The sequence below is a fragment of the Micrasema longulum genome, unplaced genomic scaffold, assembly GCF_059751315.1.
Source record: "Micrasema longulum isolate JH-2025_06_02 unplaced genomic scaffold, ASM5975131v1 h1tg001155l, whole genome shotgun sequence".
NCBI classification, from domain to species: domain Eukaryota; kingdom Metazoa; phylum Arthropoda; class Insecta; order Trichoptera; family Brachycentridae; genus Micrasema; species Micrasema longulum.
The window spans coordinates 100,263-120,257 of NW_028278342.1; the positions used below are offsets into that span (position 1 = coordinate 100,263).

Here is a 19,995-nt window from a genome sequence, read left to right on the forward strand (position 1 = left end):
CTGATTGTTCAAATCGTGGTGTAGTGGTTAGAGCATTTGACTATCACACTTGAGGTCTCGGGTTCAATTCCTGGCAAGATTGACATGAAAATAATTTTAAAAGGGTGTTTTTCCGTTACAACGTTTTACAATCCCTGAACTGGCACCTAAAGCGTGAGACTTTTCCTATCTTTCTTTAACAAATTATCGATATAAGCCACATTTGGTTTACATCACATTAAATGCAAAGAAGAGGTTTTTTTTATGGTGAGGTGATTTTTATTACAAATAAATTATCGTTTATTTTCATCATTTCCAATATCAAATAAAATATATTTATATTCGCTTTATATATTAATAATACTAAATAAAACAGTGTATCGAAAATATTTTTATTTGGATTTACATATAGACTTTGCTCTTATTTCTAATAGATCATTCATATGTATAAAACATTTCATAATACAGGTACAAACTTAATTAAACAGACTTGGTTTAGACACGAGGAATATATAAGTACAATATTTATAAACATAATATTCTCTTATTCATAGGATTATTTAGAAAAAATGTAGCTACATGTAAAATATATTAATATAAAAATCTGGCACCTGGCTTGAACCGATTAAACTATTTGTCTTTACAAACATTAATTTAAATGCATCTTATAAAACTCATGAATTGAATCCAAAATGATTAATATTGTATTTAAATCATATATAAGTGTATTAATAATAATTAATGTTTCATTTCGGCATATTATGGCAATATGTATTTGTAAGTGATTTATATTGAAAATAATAATTTATGTTTCTAGATCATTAGATGTGTGTACATATTATATTTGCAGTTTGGAAAGTTAGCTTATCAAATAAAGGGTACATGGCAAAAAGTATCATTAACAAATATGAATATGATATGGGACACTGGGTTAATATATTTAATAAAACTGGTTTTTAATTAATACAAAATATATTTTTACATACAATCACAGATTTAAAAAAAAAAATGTCTGCTTAAAAATTAAAAACTCCTTTAATTTCCTGCCTATTTTTTGCCAGCGCGACAATTTTTTTTTCCTAGAATTTATTTATTCACGCCCATAGGTCATTTATGTAAACAATAAGACGTTAGTTTTTAATAATTTTCAAGTCTATTCAACTCATTCAGGTGAAAATAATGGCATTAATATCTCGAAAACTGAAAAAGGGGAATGAGCCCGTTTTTGCCATGTACCCTTAAAATGTTGAGGAATATTCTGCGATTTATGAATTCTTCTGGTTGACTTTGGTAATGACTGTCTTAACTTCGGTGTAAGCTCTGATTCCATATGGGCCATTTTCCCTTCCGTGGCCAGAAAGCTTGTACCCTCCAAATGGAAGTTGAGGGGCAAACACATTATAGCAGTTGATCCACACAGTTCCAGCGCGTAAACCCTAAAACAATTACAAAATTGTTATCATAATTAGATTGTAGGCGATTGAGTACATATTTTGTCCGCGGTGACCGTTTCCTTGTTGCTCCATTGTAAAATCATCCAAACAGTTGATTAATCGGAACAAATCATTCCAGTCTGAAACCACTTTGATAGAGAGTAAGGTTTTCTTGGGATTGAGGATAATTAGGGACGATAGAGCTTCCAGAGATGAACCTGCTAATGAATGCTCGGATTAAGTCAATAGGTATCCTAATACATGTTCAGTAATATTCGGCATATTTCTATCCCATGTAACTCTAAACAATCTGTACCATAAAGGACTAAAGATGTTTAATGAGTTGCCGAAAGAGAGAATGTCAACGGTTTTCATTAAAAACAAACATCCATATCCAACAGAAAGTCTGAATTAATAACATAAGTAAATTAAATAAAACTAGTTGTTAAATTGTTTGTACAACTATCTGAAAAAATACATAACATTACAAGTATCTAGCAGAAGGCAATTGTAGTAACGATTTGGGATCTTGTAGTCTCCCAAGTTAGTCCCAGTTTTTTTAATCTACCGTGACATGGCATCAATGTTAAGAAGATAGATAATGATTTCTATATTTTATTACACATGGCAGCAGTTACATATCTTAACAACCATTTTGATGACAATATTTTTTTATTACCTGCATCATATGATTAGCTCTGTCTATATCCTTAGTAAACACAGCTGCAGCTAATCCATATTCTGAATCATTTGCCCTCTCAATTACTTCATCCATTGAAGAGAACTTCAAGATTTGCTGCACCGGACCAAAGATCTAACAAAAAAAAACAAAAGTATTTCCACAGTTTGACATAGTAAGTTTTAATTCATACAATTTCATAAAAAAATATTTGAAAAATCCTAGTCAAATAAGTGCAGTGACAAACAGTCCACGGCTGCAACTCTTGAAATAAGGAATATACTATTTAAAATAAAATTAGTATTTTTACAAAAAAACACTCCTTGTGACCCAGTGGCCATATTCTGTAACTAATTTGTTTCGTAAATTCATTTGTATCGTATGAGAGGGAACGAGAGCGAGATACGATTTTGATCGCATTAGAGTGAGATGGATATATAATGAATAAATGATCTTATGACTTGTGATACGAAATTGTGACACAATAAGCCTGCACAGTCAAAATGCCTAATATATGAATTTACTATGAGTCAATTTGATTTTTTAGAAGTTTGGAGCCTGCAAAGAATTCAATATTTAAATTAAAAAAATATACCAAACTAAACTGATGTAATTACATATGAGTACTGAATATTTGAAATTGCATTTTTGCAATAGAAAACTTTATCTGAAATTAACCTTTCAATTTTCAAACACATGGACGAGATTACAGCAATTCAAAATAATAATGAGAAAGCAGTTTAATTTCCTTTTTTATAAATATAGAATACAAACCGCCTAATGGGGTTTTAATACCTCCTGTTTAGCGATGTCCATGTGGTCCTCGACATCAGCAAATACCGTGGGTTCTATATAGTACCCCTTATCTCCCCATTGCTTTCCACCAGCAACCACCTTAGCTCCCTGCTGAGTACCTGACTTAATTAGGGATACAATCTTATCGCGCTGCTCTTCATCAATCTGAAACAAAATCTCAGATTACAATCCCACAATAATGAATTATTATTTCACTCATTATCTTCATCAGCCTTTACCCGACCAGTGTTGAACATAGTTCATCTTTTCCGGCCTCCACAGTTCGCTGTCCATCGCCACTCTGTGCTATTGATGCCCTGCCGGTCTCTTAATATCGGCAGACCACCTTGCTTGCAGGTGAAATAAGCTAGATTATTTTACTCGATAGGTCATTATTTTATAAATGGCAATGTATTTGTGACAATCTTTTAAATGCATTAATACAACGCTGTCTCGTGTAAATATAGCACGATGCCGTTTTAGGTATAGATAAATATAGTCATACATCTAATGAACTAACGCTAGTGAAAATACTCAATCTTGTGAGTTTTAAAATATTTTTTCAACCACACAATACAGGTATTGTAGATTCATCACCTTTTTACATTGTGCCCATTTAATTATGTCACTAGAGGACAATTCAGATATACTGTGACAGGGATTCAGTTCTTACCTGAATTTTCAATAAACCCAAATAAATTATGGACAAATTAACTTAGATACAATACAAAATTACGCATTTGTTTATAAGCAAAATCATTCACATACAGTCAAACTTGACTATAATGGTCAGTTGAGCAAAAACTCTAAAATTGTTAAAAAAACATTTTCAAAATAAGAACCTAAGTTTGAAAAATACAAACGAGCAGCTAACTTAGGACCGATGCTGCTGGGGGTCGGGATCGGATGATGTTTATGACACTAAGTAAGTGTCTAAGTACCTAATTGATGTTTTCACCGACAACATTGAAAAAATATCACACGCATGGTTGAAATTGCGTGTAAAAAATCAAAGCTTCGTGCACTTAGTAAGTACCAGCTCGGCACCACATTACAATTTACATCTTCTTTTGTAGTTTATGAATGACATCCTTATTTCGGGGGTTTTTATGTTTATCAGTTTTTTATTTAACATTTTTACATTTTACATTTTTTTTTTGCACCACAACAGGCCAGGAAGCCTAATTACAGTGGTGCCTAATTACATCACAGAGTACCCAGGCTTGAGAAAAATCACATTTTATTTTTTTGTGTTCTCACCGGGAATCGAACCCGGAACCTTCCGTGCGTGAGTCAAGCGTCTTGACCACTACACCACGGAGGCCGCCTATGTTAATGTTCTATGGTCAATGCATAATAAACATTACAATTGGGTGATCTTAGATCAGCTAAAAATTAACCCTTGAATTATAAACATGTCTACTAACAAGAGGAAGCATCTCTCAATTCGTGAAAAAATGGCAATTATTTATACATAGCCACAATACGCGTAGCTCAAGAAATCTACATATACCGAAATTTAATTCAACGAAGTTTGGAAAAAAGTCTTTGGAGAATATCTCTCGAACTCTCTATAACAAGCTACCAAGTAAAATTAAAGAAAACAAAATTCGTAAAGTGCAAAGCGTGGCCCTTAAGAATTTCTTCCTAAACCTTTTTATAGAAAACAAATATAAAGGTTATTTTTGACTGGATATTAATTTGATGTTTTACTGTTTCTATTTATAAGAAATTGTGTTTGTTTTCCTTCTTTTTGATTGCTTGCTTTTTAATGGTTTGTTTTATTTAAGGTTTCTCTATATCTGATGTTTAATGCTTTTTAGCTAGGATGTATGTTTTTTTTATTTTATAATTGCATATTTGTAGGATAAAATAGTATTTTTCTTGTTTGTTCTTCATACTATGTACTTTTTGGTTAGGATGTATATTGTATATTTTATAATTGTATATTGTAGTATAAATTTATTAGTCTATCATATTATGTATTTTGTTATAATTGTTATACATTAAACTGGTCCATTTCTGGTTGATCTTTAAATGATGTACTTTTTTTATAATTGTTAGATTTTTCTTTTAAGGTAAGATGTTTGTTTGTAGTTAGGATGTATATTTTTAATTGTATAATTGTTACACTTTAAACTGGCATATCTCTATTGAAATTAATCTGATCTGGTTGATCTTCAAATTTCTATTTGTATGAACTGGTTTAAGATTAGCCAGAAATGCGATGTCTCTTGTAACTCTTTATATCATGTACTTTATAAAATTGTTATATTTTCCTCAGTCCCGGAATGAGTTCTAATAACTCCTGGGAGTATAATGTATATGCATTGTATGATTATATTAAATAAAAAAAAAAAAAATAAAAAAAATTGTGAAATAGAATGTGGCGTGAAAAATAATAATGTTTATTTATCTACATTTGAAATTTAGAAAGTGGTATGTTTGTAAGCAGTTATTATAATTTTCCTTAAAAGTTTTATTTTTTATATTATTTATGTTTAAAGCATTAACTTAGTGGTCAAAATTTTTAATTAATGTTAGTAAATACTACCACATACCGACTTTTTATATCTACCAGTTTCGAGATGTACCCAACAAAGATAAAGATAATATTAATTTGTAAATGGAGAAGAATTCTGTACATAAATAATAACTCAACTAAAATTTCAAAATTCTTGCCAAAAAATACAAAACTTGCCATTTATACTAAAACTAATATCAGGAGTGTACCAATTACAATGCAATACGTGTCAGTCAAGGTATATTAAGAGAACGTCGCATAGCTTTAATATTCGCATTAAAGAACATTCAACAAGTATTTTTTCGTAAATACTATGTATTGATGTAGGTGATGGTAAAGGTGAAAGTGTATTTTAGTACAAAAAAAACATCTCTCTGGTATAACGAGTAATGCTTATAACAACCAAATTCAGTCGATCCCATCTTCCTCGTAAAAACTAAGTTCGATTGTATTTTCTATGAAATCATATTGCTCGCGGTTAATTCAATCAAGTAAGCAAGAAAAGAGTTGATAATATGAATAACTGTGTTTTACTTGAGGGCCTTGTTCTGTTTGAAAGTCGTAGGGATCTCCAACTTTCCTTTTCTTCGCTCTTTCTGCACTCTTTGCCACGAACTCATCGTAAATCTTGTCTTCAACAAATGTTCTAGAACCTGAACATACAAATAATAATTTCAATTAAAACCTTATTTTAAATTACCAAGCTACCAACTGTCAGCCCCTTTTTTGTCATGGTATTAAACTTAACGATCCCTGACTGGTTCTGAAACATGTTGTGTTCCAAAACCAGTCTGCATTAATGAATTTATTTTCATTGATTAACAAATTTTAAATAAAAAATCACTAAGTGTTTAAAATACGATTTGATTCTAAAGTTACGCAACCATTGACATATTAATACATAGGCATGTCCTATAGAGTAAAATATTTTTAAAAGAAGTGACACAAAAACGAACACATAGTTACTAAGCATTCAACGATCATATGCCTAAATTGGGAAGATACTGATTTTTGGTACATAAAATATTTGTATTTTAACCTTAACAATTAACACTTGTTTTTGGTGGATCCAATCAGATTCTTTCATCAAATTCTGTATGATTTCGATCCATTTATTTCTTTTGGAATTTGGGAATGCAAAAATAATATTATGTAACTCACGTTTATTATATTTTAAAAACATATTTCTATCAGTGCATCCCTGTAACTAAAAAGAGCTTCGCAATTGCCGCTAGGCGTATATTTACCAAAAATAATACTTATATTTGAATATTAATTGTTTTAAGTGTTGTTAATTACTCATGAACAAATATTTACCAATGAAAAGTTACACAATCAATTTTACAATGTTTATCCGAAAGGTTTTTACACACTTTCATGACACAAGCAGGCGTTTTGGTTTCACGTCACGCCTGGCTGGAGGTTGAAGAGCGACTAAAGAGGCATTGGGCATGACTGAATGTTTGTGCACGAGTTAAATGTCATCATTTTTGAGGGCTCAAGGCATGTCTATGTGTATTAATATGTCGATGTACGCAACTAATAAAATATATTTTATTTTTTAATGAAAAAATAAATATTTTCGTTCTTATGATTTACCCAAATATTTCAGTTTGGCGGCCATTTTCAACGAGTTGTAAATAACTCACTATTAGAAAATGGAATCGAGTTGGGGTAGAGTGGGATCCGAACCACGGACCTTTGAGCCGTGAGTCCGAGACACTAGCCACGGGACCACAACCCGATCATAAAATAAAAAATTTGCTCATAAAATAATATAATGAAGGGATTTTCAAAAAATAAAACAAGGCCATAAATATGTAACAAGAAATATGACAATAAGACTACCAATGAGAAAAAAAACTAAAAATAACAAAATAATCTCAAACCACCATATGAAGCAAAAGTCACACTAGAAATATTTTTAATAAATTTTGACACTACATATTGCGAGGTAATTACTACAACTAAATAACTCCAAAATCACTAAAAACACATTTTTTTATCCTCCCCGTGAATGCTACAGATAGACCGACCAGTAATGCATTCAAATCATCATTATATGACTTTAATGAATTATGACTTCCCTTTTTGTAGCATTCATGAAGAAAGACACAAATATGTGTTTAGTGGGTAACTAAAAATTGCTGGTTTTTAAGTTACCTAGTTGTTATTACCCCCAATATAATATTTGTAAATTTAAGAATTTCGGAGATATCGTAAACTCATTATATAAGATGGTGGTTATTATTGCAATTATATTTTAATATAATCTATAAAACAATGAATGAGGACTGCTTACCAGCGCAACAGCACTGCCCCATGTTAAAGAATAAGCCAAAGTGAGCCTGTTCAACGGCTTGATCAATGTCCACGTCAGAGAAAATAACATTAGGTGATTTCCCGCCTAGTTCTAGGGTTATTCTCTTCAGTCCGGTGGAGGCGGAACCCTTCTGTATGAGCTTTCCTACTTCCGTAGATCCTAAAGAAACATTCAAGGTTTATTTAAATAATACATAGTTAAACGCTAAGATGGTAATAAATAAGATCGCAAAAAAAATATCAATTTTGGGAAGGATCAGAAGATTTTTTGATAAGGACTCTTGCAAAACTATTTACAAATCAATTATTGAACCACACGTTAACTACTGTAGTAGCATTTTATTTTTATCAAACAAAGAAAACATAGATAAACTAACTGTATTACAAAATAAAGCCTTTAGAATCATTTTGAAAAAAAACAGATACACGAGGGTAAAGTCGATGGTAAATGAAATGAAATTATTAACATATAAACAAAGAATATTTTACAATACAATGATATTTGTTCATAAAATTATCAACTCTAATGAAAAAACAGAATTTTGGAAAAAAAATTGATCTGAACCAGCATGAACACGATCACAATACTAGAGAAAAGAACAAAATTAGACTTCCATTTAGGAAAAAGGCAAAGTCACAAAATTCAATTTTATTTAAAGCAATTAAAAAGTATTACGAAATGGAAAAAAATATTTATGAAGAAAAAAACATATCAAAATTTAAAATAATGGTCAAGACATATGTGATAAACAATTTATAAATTAAATATATTTGCAATGTTATTATTAGAACACACATAACAATATGTATGATATGTGTGCCCTACTTTAAGATTTAAATAAAAAAAATATAAAAAACAATGTTTTGAGAATGTCCAAATTTGGTTGGATTTCCTCCCTAGGGAGCTATTTGGATCTAAATTTGTTGAAGGCAGAATGGTGAATGTTACACAGTATGTAAAGTGGCCACTTAAATCAGCCAATGACTCGTCATTAGCCCTATAAATGCCTAGACTTCGATACATCTAAACAATCGTTATGTTTTTCTGTTCTGTTATAACGTGTCAGCCATCCCGGGAATCAAACTCGGGACCTCAACCATGATAGGCAAATGCGTCAACCACTACATTACAAGGCGGACGTTTCTCCGCTCGATTTTCCCTTTTAAGATTTTTACCTGAGAGTAGCCTTCATCCCCCCGGACACAGACCAGAAAGTGAAATAGATACAAAAATAAAACTAGCAGTATTTTCGTTTCTGCATCAAAATCTCACCAGTAAAAGCGACCTTGTCCACATGAGGACTGTGTAGGATAGCCTGACCAGCGGCCGCGAACCCGGGAACCACATTGATGACTCCGGCCGGAAAGCCGGCCTCTTTAGAGAGCTGGGCGATGTACAGGGCGGTGAGGGTGGTTTGCTCAGCGGGCTTGAGGACCACAGTGTTCCCGGCTGCCAGGGCTGGTCCGAGCTTCCATACCGCCATCAACACCGGGAAGTTCCAAGGAATTATCTGACCGCACACACCTAAAAAAACCAATGGGGAAAATCATCAAAGCCTTTCCAACTCAAATATCTCCAGTCCAAAACACTTCTCTCGAACAGAATATTTTGAGTTTGTCCAAATGTTTGTACACTAAAGACTGGATTTTACATCCTAGGAAGTTATTGAGATTAACATATTACAACAGAGATAGAGAACAGCTAAGAGAAGCTTTTGTCTACAAACATTTGGACAAACTCAATATATTGCTGATTAAACCATTTTTTCCAAGAAGAAATATAAAAATTGTAAAAGGTTTTCAGGCATTGCCAAATAGGTGCTTTACTTTTTTGCCAATTAAAAAAATTTCTAACCCACATCTCGTCTAAGTGGTTTGACAGTTTTCTGCGGGTCGTTTTGTTTTTTTTTTTTTTAATTTATTTAATTGGCAAAAAAGTATAGCACTTGGAGCTTGGACGTTTTCAGCACATAAAGATGTCGCAGTATGCTATTGAAACCGGCATTAAACGCATTTTTATCATTTTGAGGGTTGTACGCTTTCTGCATAACTATGTCCAATTATACTTCTTGGTGAAAAATTTAAATATTTATGGAACTCACCAACTGGTTCCAACCTTGTGTATCCCAAATAATCTCCATCTATAGGGACGGTGATTCCATGATGCTTGTCGGCCCAACCTGCGTGGTACCTCAAGTTACTAACGCTAGCCACAACATCCACTTCGTGAGATATGTAGTAAGGCTTTCCGTTGTCCAAAGTTTCCAGACTCTATATAAAAGAAAACTTTAAGATTTACCTATAAAACTCAACAGATTTTCTAAGATAAAAAATACAGCAGAACTCCGTTTATCCGAACTGCAGTCATCCGGATTGCCAAATATCCAGATCGCTATCAGGAAATAAAAAATAAATGAGAAGTTCTTAATTTTAATTTAACTATGCAATTAACTTTGCCGAACACATAAGTTTTTAATGTGATTCAATTTACTGTATTATTTCAAAAGTAATAAAATTTGGCACTCATTAAAACCAGATAATTGGAGTTTTACTGTATAATGTAAACGACCGTTTAGTGTTAGAAAATTGCTTTGCACACTATGCAAAACAAGCTTTTAATTTTATTACGCTGCTTAGGATGTCATCTTTTGGCAGTGATAAAATATTTTACACAGAATAATTCATTGGATTGGAGGAGGGGATTAGATATATCCTACATTTTATTATTTATAGTATAAAAATAGCATATCTTTACACTATATCCTGTTGATAAGAACATCCTCATAATTTCAACTTTCATCTACTAATATGTTTTTACTACCATGACATCTCGTAGCTTCATATAGCAATTTCCATTACATATGTCAATAATAAATCTAGATACAAGAACAGCACAACACAAGAATATGACATAATTTTATGTAAATTTTATCAGAATAATAAAGCACATTTTAATAATCTTTGAACAAAACCTCATAAAGCCTCTTTTCAATAAATATATGCATACAAGAGTTTATTTCTCTAGGAGATAAATTGAATATACTTATGAATCAGCATTTACGATACAATATGCAACCATCACGGTAGAACGGTTATTTACATTGATTTGATATATAAAAACAAGAATTCATTAAATTTTGGGTGACACTTTTTATTTCAACTTGGCTACTACCTATTGTCATTTACATATTTTTTTATAAAAAAAAAGTGTTTAATGGTTAGTTTGGGAAAAATTATCGCATTTAAAAAAATGTTCAGCCACTACGGAGTATGTTATTTGGATAAAGTTGGGTGAATATACAAATAAATTTCAAGGTTAAATGATAAGATTTATAACTTGTGATATTCTATACCTAATTGTCCGTATTTACAGATATCATTATTAGGTAATTTATCTCTCTGAAGAATATTTATACTAGGTATATTTTATACACATGAACTTGGGAATTTATTTATGCAAAGAGGCATGATTTGAATAATCACACCTGAGTCACTGACGTATAATAAATAGACTCATTACTCTTTACGATGTACATCTAAGATATAGCAAATATAACGTTGCCTAAAAAATTTTTTTAAAAAGAGATAACAAATCACGATACACATGCAATTCTTGTAAGAAAGAGATATAAATATTTCCTTAGTTTATTGTTTGTTATGTAACTCGTTACTCAAGATATGACACTAGCGGGCAGCTGTCAAAACTTTGAAAAACATGCTTAAAAATTTACTAATTATCTACTTATTCCATAAATTGGGTTGTGTTTACGAATGAAACGATATATTTTGTATTCAACAGTTGTAGTGCAATTAAAGCATTTTTTTTATCACACACTGCGACATATTTCTGCATAGCATCACATCTTATCACAGTGAAAGTCCGTGAGAGAAAAAGAGAACCGAAGGCAATTGCCTGCGAAATAAATGCCATTTTCTTCACACTTGTAATGTGTCTATTTAATTATATGTCATTGACCTGGGTGATAATAATGGCACATGGTTAAAATTGTCAATTTTGAATTAGGTATTGTTTTATTATTTAATTATATTATAATGTAGAAAAATTTCTAAATATATTTTACGTCCACACAGTTAACAGCATGCTACTAAAAATATTCATGCAACCTTAAAAACAAAAATTTGAATATTATTCTAATTATTTACTGAAATTCATGAAATGATAGCGGCACACAGTTTCAGAATAACATATTATTTATTTTTGAAATTTCCTAAATCGCTTTTTACTTACTAGGGGCAGTGAAGTATGCACAAGGGAAGGGTGATTGTGAATAATCTTTGTTACGATTTTAAAAAATATTTTGTCATTTAATTTTTTTTGATGAAATTAAGGTACAATAAATAGTTACCAATTTCATTTTTCTAATAAATTCCCTAAATGATTTTTATTTTAAGAAACATCTCCACTGTTGTGCTATTTTTTATTCTTCTTTTTCTAAAAAGAGGTTCCGGTGTATTATATCAGACTATCCTAACCAGAGGACTACTAAATATGTACTTATTTGTGCATTAAATTTATCAATAAATAAATAAAAAGTAAAATTTTCGTTTGCTAAAATTAAATTATTCTGTCAAATATTTTTTAGAGATTTTGTATTTCTGTTTGTCTTTTGTGAAGTGGGGTCTAATGAGAATATAAATAGCCTTAAAAAATATATAGCAGAATTGGGATTGAACTTACAGCCAAGTAGCTCTGATCTCTCATGATGAGGTCGGCTAACTTATTGATAAGTCTACCTCGGTGTGAAGCATCCATGCGTCTCCATGGTGACCCAAGTCTAAGGAGGAAGTAAAACATTAGTAAAACAAAGCATCTCCACTTTTAAATATGTAAACGTAAAAATAACTTCTGGGATTTCGGCAGTGATCGCCAACGTCAGGAAGACCTGACACGGCGCAAGAAGAAGAAGAAAAATAACTACAATATAAATACGAGCTCTAATCTAATGGATTTACAAAGGGTTATATTTTGATATAAATTTCTAGCAACAGAGAGGGAAAAAACTTATGAGAAAGAAACATGGAAATCTAGCCATTTATAGGGCTTATGACCTGTCATTGGCTGGTTTAAGTGGCCACTTAACACACCATTATGTCTATGTTTTAACATCCACATTTCCTCAACTCTTCCATCTGTTGTTATTTTTTTATGTAAAAGAGCTGAAACCTTTGTTGATCTGGGTGAGATTTTTATATCTCAATAACAATAATAATAACTTCCTAGGTAGGAAATCCAACCAGTCTACAAAAATTTCGACATACTCACAAGATTGTTGATTATATATTGATTTATTTTTCCTTTATTGAAGCCTTCTACCAAAATATGATAATATTGGACAAGAACAAGTTACATATTAAATTTACAAATGAAAATTAAATAACATAGAAACAAGGGCTATTATAAAGGGTTGGAGATATATTTTTATTTATTTAATTATTTTTTTTAACAAACTGTTAAAATTCATGCAAGATTACTCAAAATATTATTGAAATTTTTATCCTGATTTAGGTAGTTTACATCGATTTTATATGAATGAGAGTTTAAGACGTTTGGGTAAATCCAACACAGATTCACCCAAACAAAATCCAATATATTTACAAATCTTGTGTCCCTGTTTTGAGAAAGGCGTAGAATTGTTGGAGAAATACCAGAAAAGGGCAACTAAGGTGGTAGTGTCTCCAAGGAATAAAACATATGTAAAGACCGCTTAAGGGAGATTGGTTTGAGTACATTGGAAGAGCGAAGGTGGCATGGTGACTTCATTGAAACATTCAAAACCTTAAGAGAGCAATATAATGTGCCGAATTAAAAATAAATGTTCATTATGGATAACCTTCGTCTCAAAGATCATTAATTACAATTAAAAACTACTTCCTTCACGAACTATCTGACAAGCCCAGTCGTGTAGCAATGGAATAGACTTCCTGAGAAAGTGATCGGTGCACGCTCAGTTTATGCGTTTAAAAACAGCCTGGACAAACACATAAATTTCAGTTTTCCATTTAAATTATTTAAAACACAGTGCATTGGATGTGCTATTACTAAAAACGAATAAAATAATAATAATAACAGTGACCGTAAAAATCTGCATAAATTTACCTATTTAATGCAATTGTTTATAATTAAAAATACATATTTTACTTGAATGCATCCTTAGCAGCCAAAGCGGCCTTTTCCACGTCTGCAACATCACCTTCTTGGATTTCTGCAATCACTTGACCATTGGATGGATTAATGGTGGGGAATGTTTTTCCAGAAACAGCTTTGTGCCACTCATTATTGATGAAAATCTGAAAAATACAAACTTTTATTCATACAACATACTTTGGAAGGCTCATTAAGAGAAATACGCGGTTGGATGTGTAGGTATTTGAATATAGTCTGTTTGTCACTGTATTTGTATACCGTACATCCAAAGACGGCAGATAAACGTAGGCAGCGTTTTTAGGGGTTTTTTAATGGTCCTGGCTCGTATAAAAGATAATTTATCAACAAAAAAAAAACAAATGGTACCTAAGGATACACCAACGGTAAATATCTATAGTGTGTGAAAATTCATAGCTGTAGTCCCATAATCCAGCAAGAAAAAACAGGAATACTTTTGTATGAAGAAAAATCACATAGCGCATTCTCTTAAGAAGATTAATATATAACTAGTTTATGATGGTAGATTTTATTTATTAGATATTATTAGATTTAGCCATTTCAACATGTCCTTGGTAACTGCACGTGTAATTTCAAAATTACGTAACTTTAAACGCTAATACGATAATAATTTTGGTTAAGTTTGATAGACTATTAACAAACAAAAAAATATTTTGGAAACCACTGAACTTCCTCATTAGATATATTAAGAAAATACCTTTAAAAAAATTATATTATTATTTTACCGGTGATACCATTTAAAGAATGATTCCATGTCCGGGCCGATGAAGAATATAGTTATGTGTATAAAATAGAACCAGAACTCTGGATAAGCGTTTTTAACTATATGGTTACTCTCAGGTAAAAATCCTAAAAACGAAATCGAGTGGAGATTAGCCCACCTCGTAGTGTAGTGGTTGGCACATTCAAGAATCATGGTTGAGATCCTGGGATCGATTCCTGGCAGGGTCAAAGTTTAATATTTATTTAAAGGTGGTTAATTGCAATGATTCCGGACTGGCACCTGGGCGTAAGATTGATTACCTTATATTCATGTAACAGATGACCACAATACAATAAATTTGGTGTACCAATGCAGTGCCCTGTGAATGTACCACTAGATATGGAAAGGGAAATTTAAAGAAATGATAAATGTATGTTTGTTGAAAACAGATTAAATAAAATTTATTGTAATGTAAGAATAATACTACATATAACAATTTATTTTTAAAAGAGGCTGCAATGTCCACTATGCATATACGAAGGGATACCGAAAAGAAACCGAACTAATGTTGTGGTAGGCGGAGTTTTTATAGTACCGGGTTTTGCCGGTAATATCGTGTAAAGCTACCCTTTCTCAGTCAGTAAGCCAAGTGTCATCGCTGGAGAAGATTCCATTTGGCTGGTGTAAATTTTTTTGTTACTTGTTGTTTTCTAATGGATAATGGAGAGCGCGGCCATGAAGATTTGCATCCTGCTCGAGAAAACTGGCACTCTTGAAATGTTAACAACAATCTACAAACATATTTTGGGAAAAAAGTGTTTGAGTGGTTTTCCCGTTTTAAAAAAGGTGAAATGTCAATTGATGACCAACCCTGCTCTGGACAACAGTCCTTCAATGGCACGAAATGTCAAAAATGTTGTTAAAATTGCCAAATCATCATAGAAGACCAACAACAGATTATCAAATAAGTTGTGGAGCTATCTAGAGTGACTTGGATTTCGGTGCAGCAATTGTTAAGTAAAGATTTAGAAATGAGACGGATGCTGCCAAATTTGCTCTCACACAACCCTCTCCATGGGCCAATTTTTGACCAAAAAAGGTATGACCTCTATGTCCCATCCACCATCCATTCACCTGATCTAACCATTTGCGATTTCTTTTTATTGCCTCTAATGAAAACAGACACGACAAGATAGCCTTTTGCCGACATTGCTGAGGTGAAGAAAAACCGACGATGTCGAACATCATGAAAGGCGAATTAAAAAAAATGCTTCCAACGATGGAGTGGAAGATTGAACAAACACATTAGCTCCAATGTAAAGTACAATAAATGTTAATGAAGGTTTTTTGTAAAATAATTAATATTTTTGTAAATTTTGGAGCGTTTTCTTTTTGGTACCCCTTCAAATATTTACAATATGTGTGTATACATGTACTCGACGTTGTCCCACCAATATCTGTTTGGCCTTTTTATTTTATTTTTAAAAGTATTTTTTATTTTTAAATAAGATTACACAATTTTGTTTGAACAAGAGATACATAAATATATATTTTTTTTTTAAATGACATACCTTTCTTTTTCATTTATCAATTGAAAAATCCTCTACCAAAAGGTATGTTATTTAACAGAATAGATATTGCCAGTGCAACGGCGATATGTACATTTGTAAATGGAATTTATGCTTCAAACAAGAAAAGTATATATTTATGTAACAAATCAGGTACATTTGCAAAACTGGTTTTCAATTATGTACATATTATAATGTATTAGCCATTTTGTGATCCATCGAGTATCATTTGCATTGAGAATCTATTGGCACATTAGTTTAAGGAGACTGTTTTAATTAATAATTTTGAAAAGAATTTTTTAAAAAACATTTTAATTATGCTCAATGTCAGTTAGATCTTGCGATATTAAAAAAATATATATTTACTTGCTATATATGTATGTCTCATAGTGTAGTGGTTAGTGCATATAGCTACCTAGCTAGGAATCAATTACCGATATAGTAGAAATGAAATGTTTATTTAAAAGGTGTGTTTCCACATCAATATTTTATAGTATCTGGATGAAAGGCATCTTGTCTTTACATATCTAATGATTGCATACACTGCAACTATTGGTGTAAATGCAATGCCCTATGCGCCACTAACCTGTATATTATAAGAAGACAAGAAATACTTATTTAAAACTAACGACTCAATAAAATTCCTAGGTTTATGTTTAAATAAGGACTGAAGTCCTGAAGATACCTTCTTAAACAAAAACATTAGTTGGCCAAATGATACAAAGTAAAACATAACCAAATTTTTTATCAAAATCATTTTATTGATAATTTTATTGATATTTTATATCAAAATCAGTACCTATGGAGTTATATCAAGAAATATCTACAAAAAACATCTCTATTATTACTTAAAACTATTGATACATGAATAGAGATTAAAAATTATAAAGAGCATTTTTAAATTTATGTGAAAATAAACCCAACATTTAATTATGAATTTCTTCAACAATATTATGAGCATGTCCAAATGTTTGTAGAAGAAGTATAAAAATCGGAAAAGTGTTTTCAGGCGTTGCCTAGTAGGTGAATTGGTTCAGCCGGATGAATCTCACCCAACACGATAAAGGTTTCAGCTCTTTTACTTTACAAAAACCAACAGATGGAAGAGTTGCGGAAATGTGGATGTTTAAACATGGGCAGAACGGTGAATGTTACACAGTGTGTAAAGTGGCCACATTAACCAGCCAATGTCATGTCATAAGCCCTGTAAATGCATATCTAGCGTTCCATATACCCTTCTCAAAAATGTTTTCCCTCTCTGTTGAAAAATTTTGATATGAATTTCTTGTTTATGAAACAAAAGTAAAATAAATATCCATTAGAAACTAATAAGTACTTAAATCATAAATCGAGAGCGATTCTTGAATAAATGTTTTTAGACTTAGAACAGAGTTTCAGAATGATGGTTTTAAGGAGCTAAGGGTCTGAGGCCGGCTCTTTATGTAGATTCATTGGCATTATTTTAATTTGCACCTAAAAATTTCAATTCTTTTGTAAAAAGATAACAATGTTCAAAAGAACAATACTAGATACAAAAAACTTCTTTAGGACACATTTGAAATAAATTAACATTTACTTTGAAGCACTATCTATTAATTTATGTTAAATATGAATCATGCATAGCGTGATAGACGTTTTTATTTATTATTTTTAAATGCCTTAGTGCGATGACTTAACAAAAATAAACCTTTTTTAGCTTTTTACAATTAAACAATTTTGTTAAGCACGAATGTGCGTTTTCTATCAAAACAATTCAAATTATTGTTTTGGTAATTAGTTTTACATACGTTTTATTAGGATTGTAATTAATAACACAATTTTCAAAATAATTAATACACAGCATACTGTAACGATTGCAATAACAATATCATATACCTACTATGAGAACATTTTGGTCACTGTGAGGTTTAATTGTAACATAATTACTATTTTTAAATGTTATTGAAACATCTACAAATAATGATAAACAAAAAACACAATAAAATCATTATCGTTTTATCACAAAAACCTAATGTCCAATGAACTTATTCCTTAAGTAAATAATTGACGAAGAAATGATTACGTATGAACTCTATTCTGATAACAAAATGTAAACATACTGCATCTATTAAAACACACGCAAGTAAAATACAATTAATAATGTATTATAAACAGGTTATATTTTCTATCTTATCTAAAACTTACACTCGATGTCGTACATAAATACCTACCTACATTTTTCAATTCAACTTATTTTTGGCTACGAGCAGCTAGTATGTAAGTGACAGTCTGTTAATTATCGTGCCCGGCAATTTAAATGGCAATAATAACATTCAAACATAATATACGGTACTTACCCCAGTATATAAAATTTCCGGCTTTACATTGGGTGCTGGCAAAGACGAATATGACGCCTTTTGAAGCTTAAAAACGTTACTTAACGTGCGCAACATTTTAAAAGACCGGCGGAAAACAGTGACAGAAAGAAAGTCAAGGAAAAAATGTGATATTTGAAGTTCACTAGTTCAGCATTTGAGCGTTGTGCGTAGAAGTAGTAGTACCATAGACAATTGATATAAATTTTCAGTAAATAGGTATCTCAAGGCTGTGATATAAATAATAAAGTAGAGTAGCAACGTTCGTTCAAAATAGTTAGTACATAAACAGGCATGAAACGTGGTTAGCATTGGCAAATGCTAATTTAGGTTCCCAAATATAATGAAATTCAGTAATTTTACAAACAAACAGATTACCACGCCGTTTCCCCGTAAGTAGAGGGATAGAATGCCTTGTCACTTTATCATTACATAAATACCTCGATTCGTCTACATCTACATTCAGACCTCTTATCATGCACATACGCTAAATATACCGACTTTGGACATGCCATGTATTTCTCGGCGTTTCTCGTTTTCTTCATTTACCAACATTTGCATTGCTAATTCTTTTAGCCTTTCTTTCGTCATTTTAATGATTTCGACCATATTTTAATGTTAACAAAATGTGAATAGTTGTAAAGCTCAATTATTTTCCTAAGAGAAAAATGGAAAAACCCGGACTAAGAAAAAAGCCATCAACTGTTTTCGGAAAAAAACAATCGCATATTTTATGATATAGGTATTGTATAATTTAGCAATAGCGTTCTACATGCTTTGCTATTTTTTTACCATACGAATGAATTAATTTCCAACACTAGTACAAAATTACACTAGTGCCAAGCTAAAGCTAGGCAAACACAAAGGTTCAAAAATGTATTAATAAATATATAGTGCGTGTCCATTGTCCGTTTACGTATCTATGTGTGTGTCACTCTGACTTCTGATCAAAACAATGCGTAGTTGCGCAGGCGCACATGGTTGTCCGGTATTAAAAAAATAATGTTATAACCTACCTAATGTCATTGAATTGTTCTATGCATCATACATATTAAATAAAGTCGTACGTTTATTTTTTATTATTATAGTCGTGAATAGTAAATAATAAAAAAATAGTATTTATTATAATTGAATTAATTTACCAACTATTTATCTAAAACGACAATTTCCGATGTCTTTAAAAATACTGGAGTTATTGTACAAGGTCTAAAAATATTGAACTAAATAATGTTGTAAGAACGTAAATATACCAAAATAAAGGGCGCCGTATTTCGTATATACATATATATATATATATATATATATATATATATATATCCAATCCAAGAAAGATTATTTTCTCTATCTATATATAAATATACATATATGTATATATATTTATATGTATATTTATATATATATTAAAGGAATAGCCCGCTAAGCCTCTATTTAGAGGCTAAAAGAAAGAGGAGATA

At 31.2% G+C, this 19,995-nt stretch overlaps 1 protein-coding gene across 1 annotated transcript; it reads right to left on the reverse strand.

Moving 5' to 3' along the window:
• Nucleotides 1-981: 981 nt before the first annotated feature.
• Nucleotides 982-18,733, reverse strand: Aldh (Aldehyde dehydrogenase). Its single transcript, XM_088233846.1, has 10 exons — nucleotides 18,524-18,733; nucleotides 13,893-14,041; nucleotides 12,432-12,528; nucleotides 9,835-10,003; nucleotides 9,006-9,257; nucleotides 7,713-7,892; nucleotides 5,945-6,063; nucleotides 2,887-3,051; nucleotides 2,092-2,226; nucleotides 982-1,415 (listed from the first exon to the last, which is right to left on the reverse strand). The coding sequence occupies exons 1-10, from the start codon at nucleotides 18,617-18,619 to the stop codon at nucleotides 1,245-1,247; spliced, it is 1,533 nt and encodes a 510-aa protein (XP_088089972.1). The 5' UTR covers nucleotides 18,620-18,733; the 3' UTR covers nucleotides 982-1,244.
• Nucleotides 18,734-19,995: the final 1,262 nt, after the last annotated feature.

Excerpts from the sequence above, each read along its gene's own strand:
- Aldh (XM_088233846.1), bottom strand. The coding sequence starts at position 18,619 with ATGTTGCGCACGTTAAGTAACGTTTTTAAGCTTCAAAAGGCGTCATAT. Across the intron at positions 14,042-18,523 it reads CGGAAATTTTATATACTGGG|ATTTTCATCAATAATGAGTG; the intron begins GTAAGTACCGTA and ends TGTATTTTTCAG. Across the intron at positions 10,004-12,431 it reads GAGATCAGAGCTACTTGGCT|AGTCTGGAAACTTTGGACAA; the intron begins GTAAGTTCAATC and ends TCTTTTATATAG.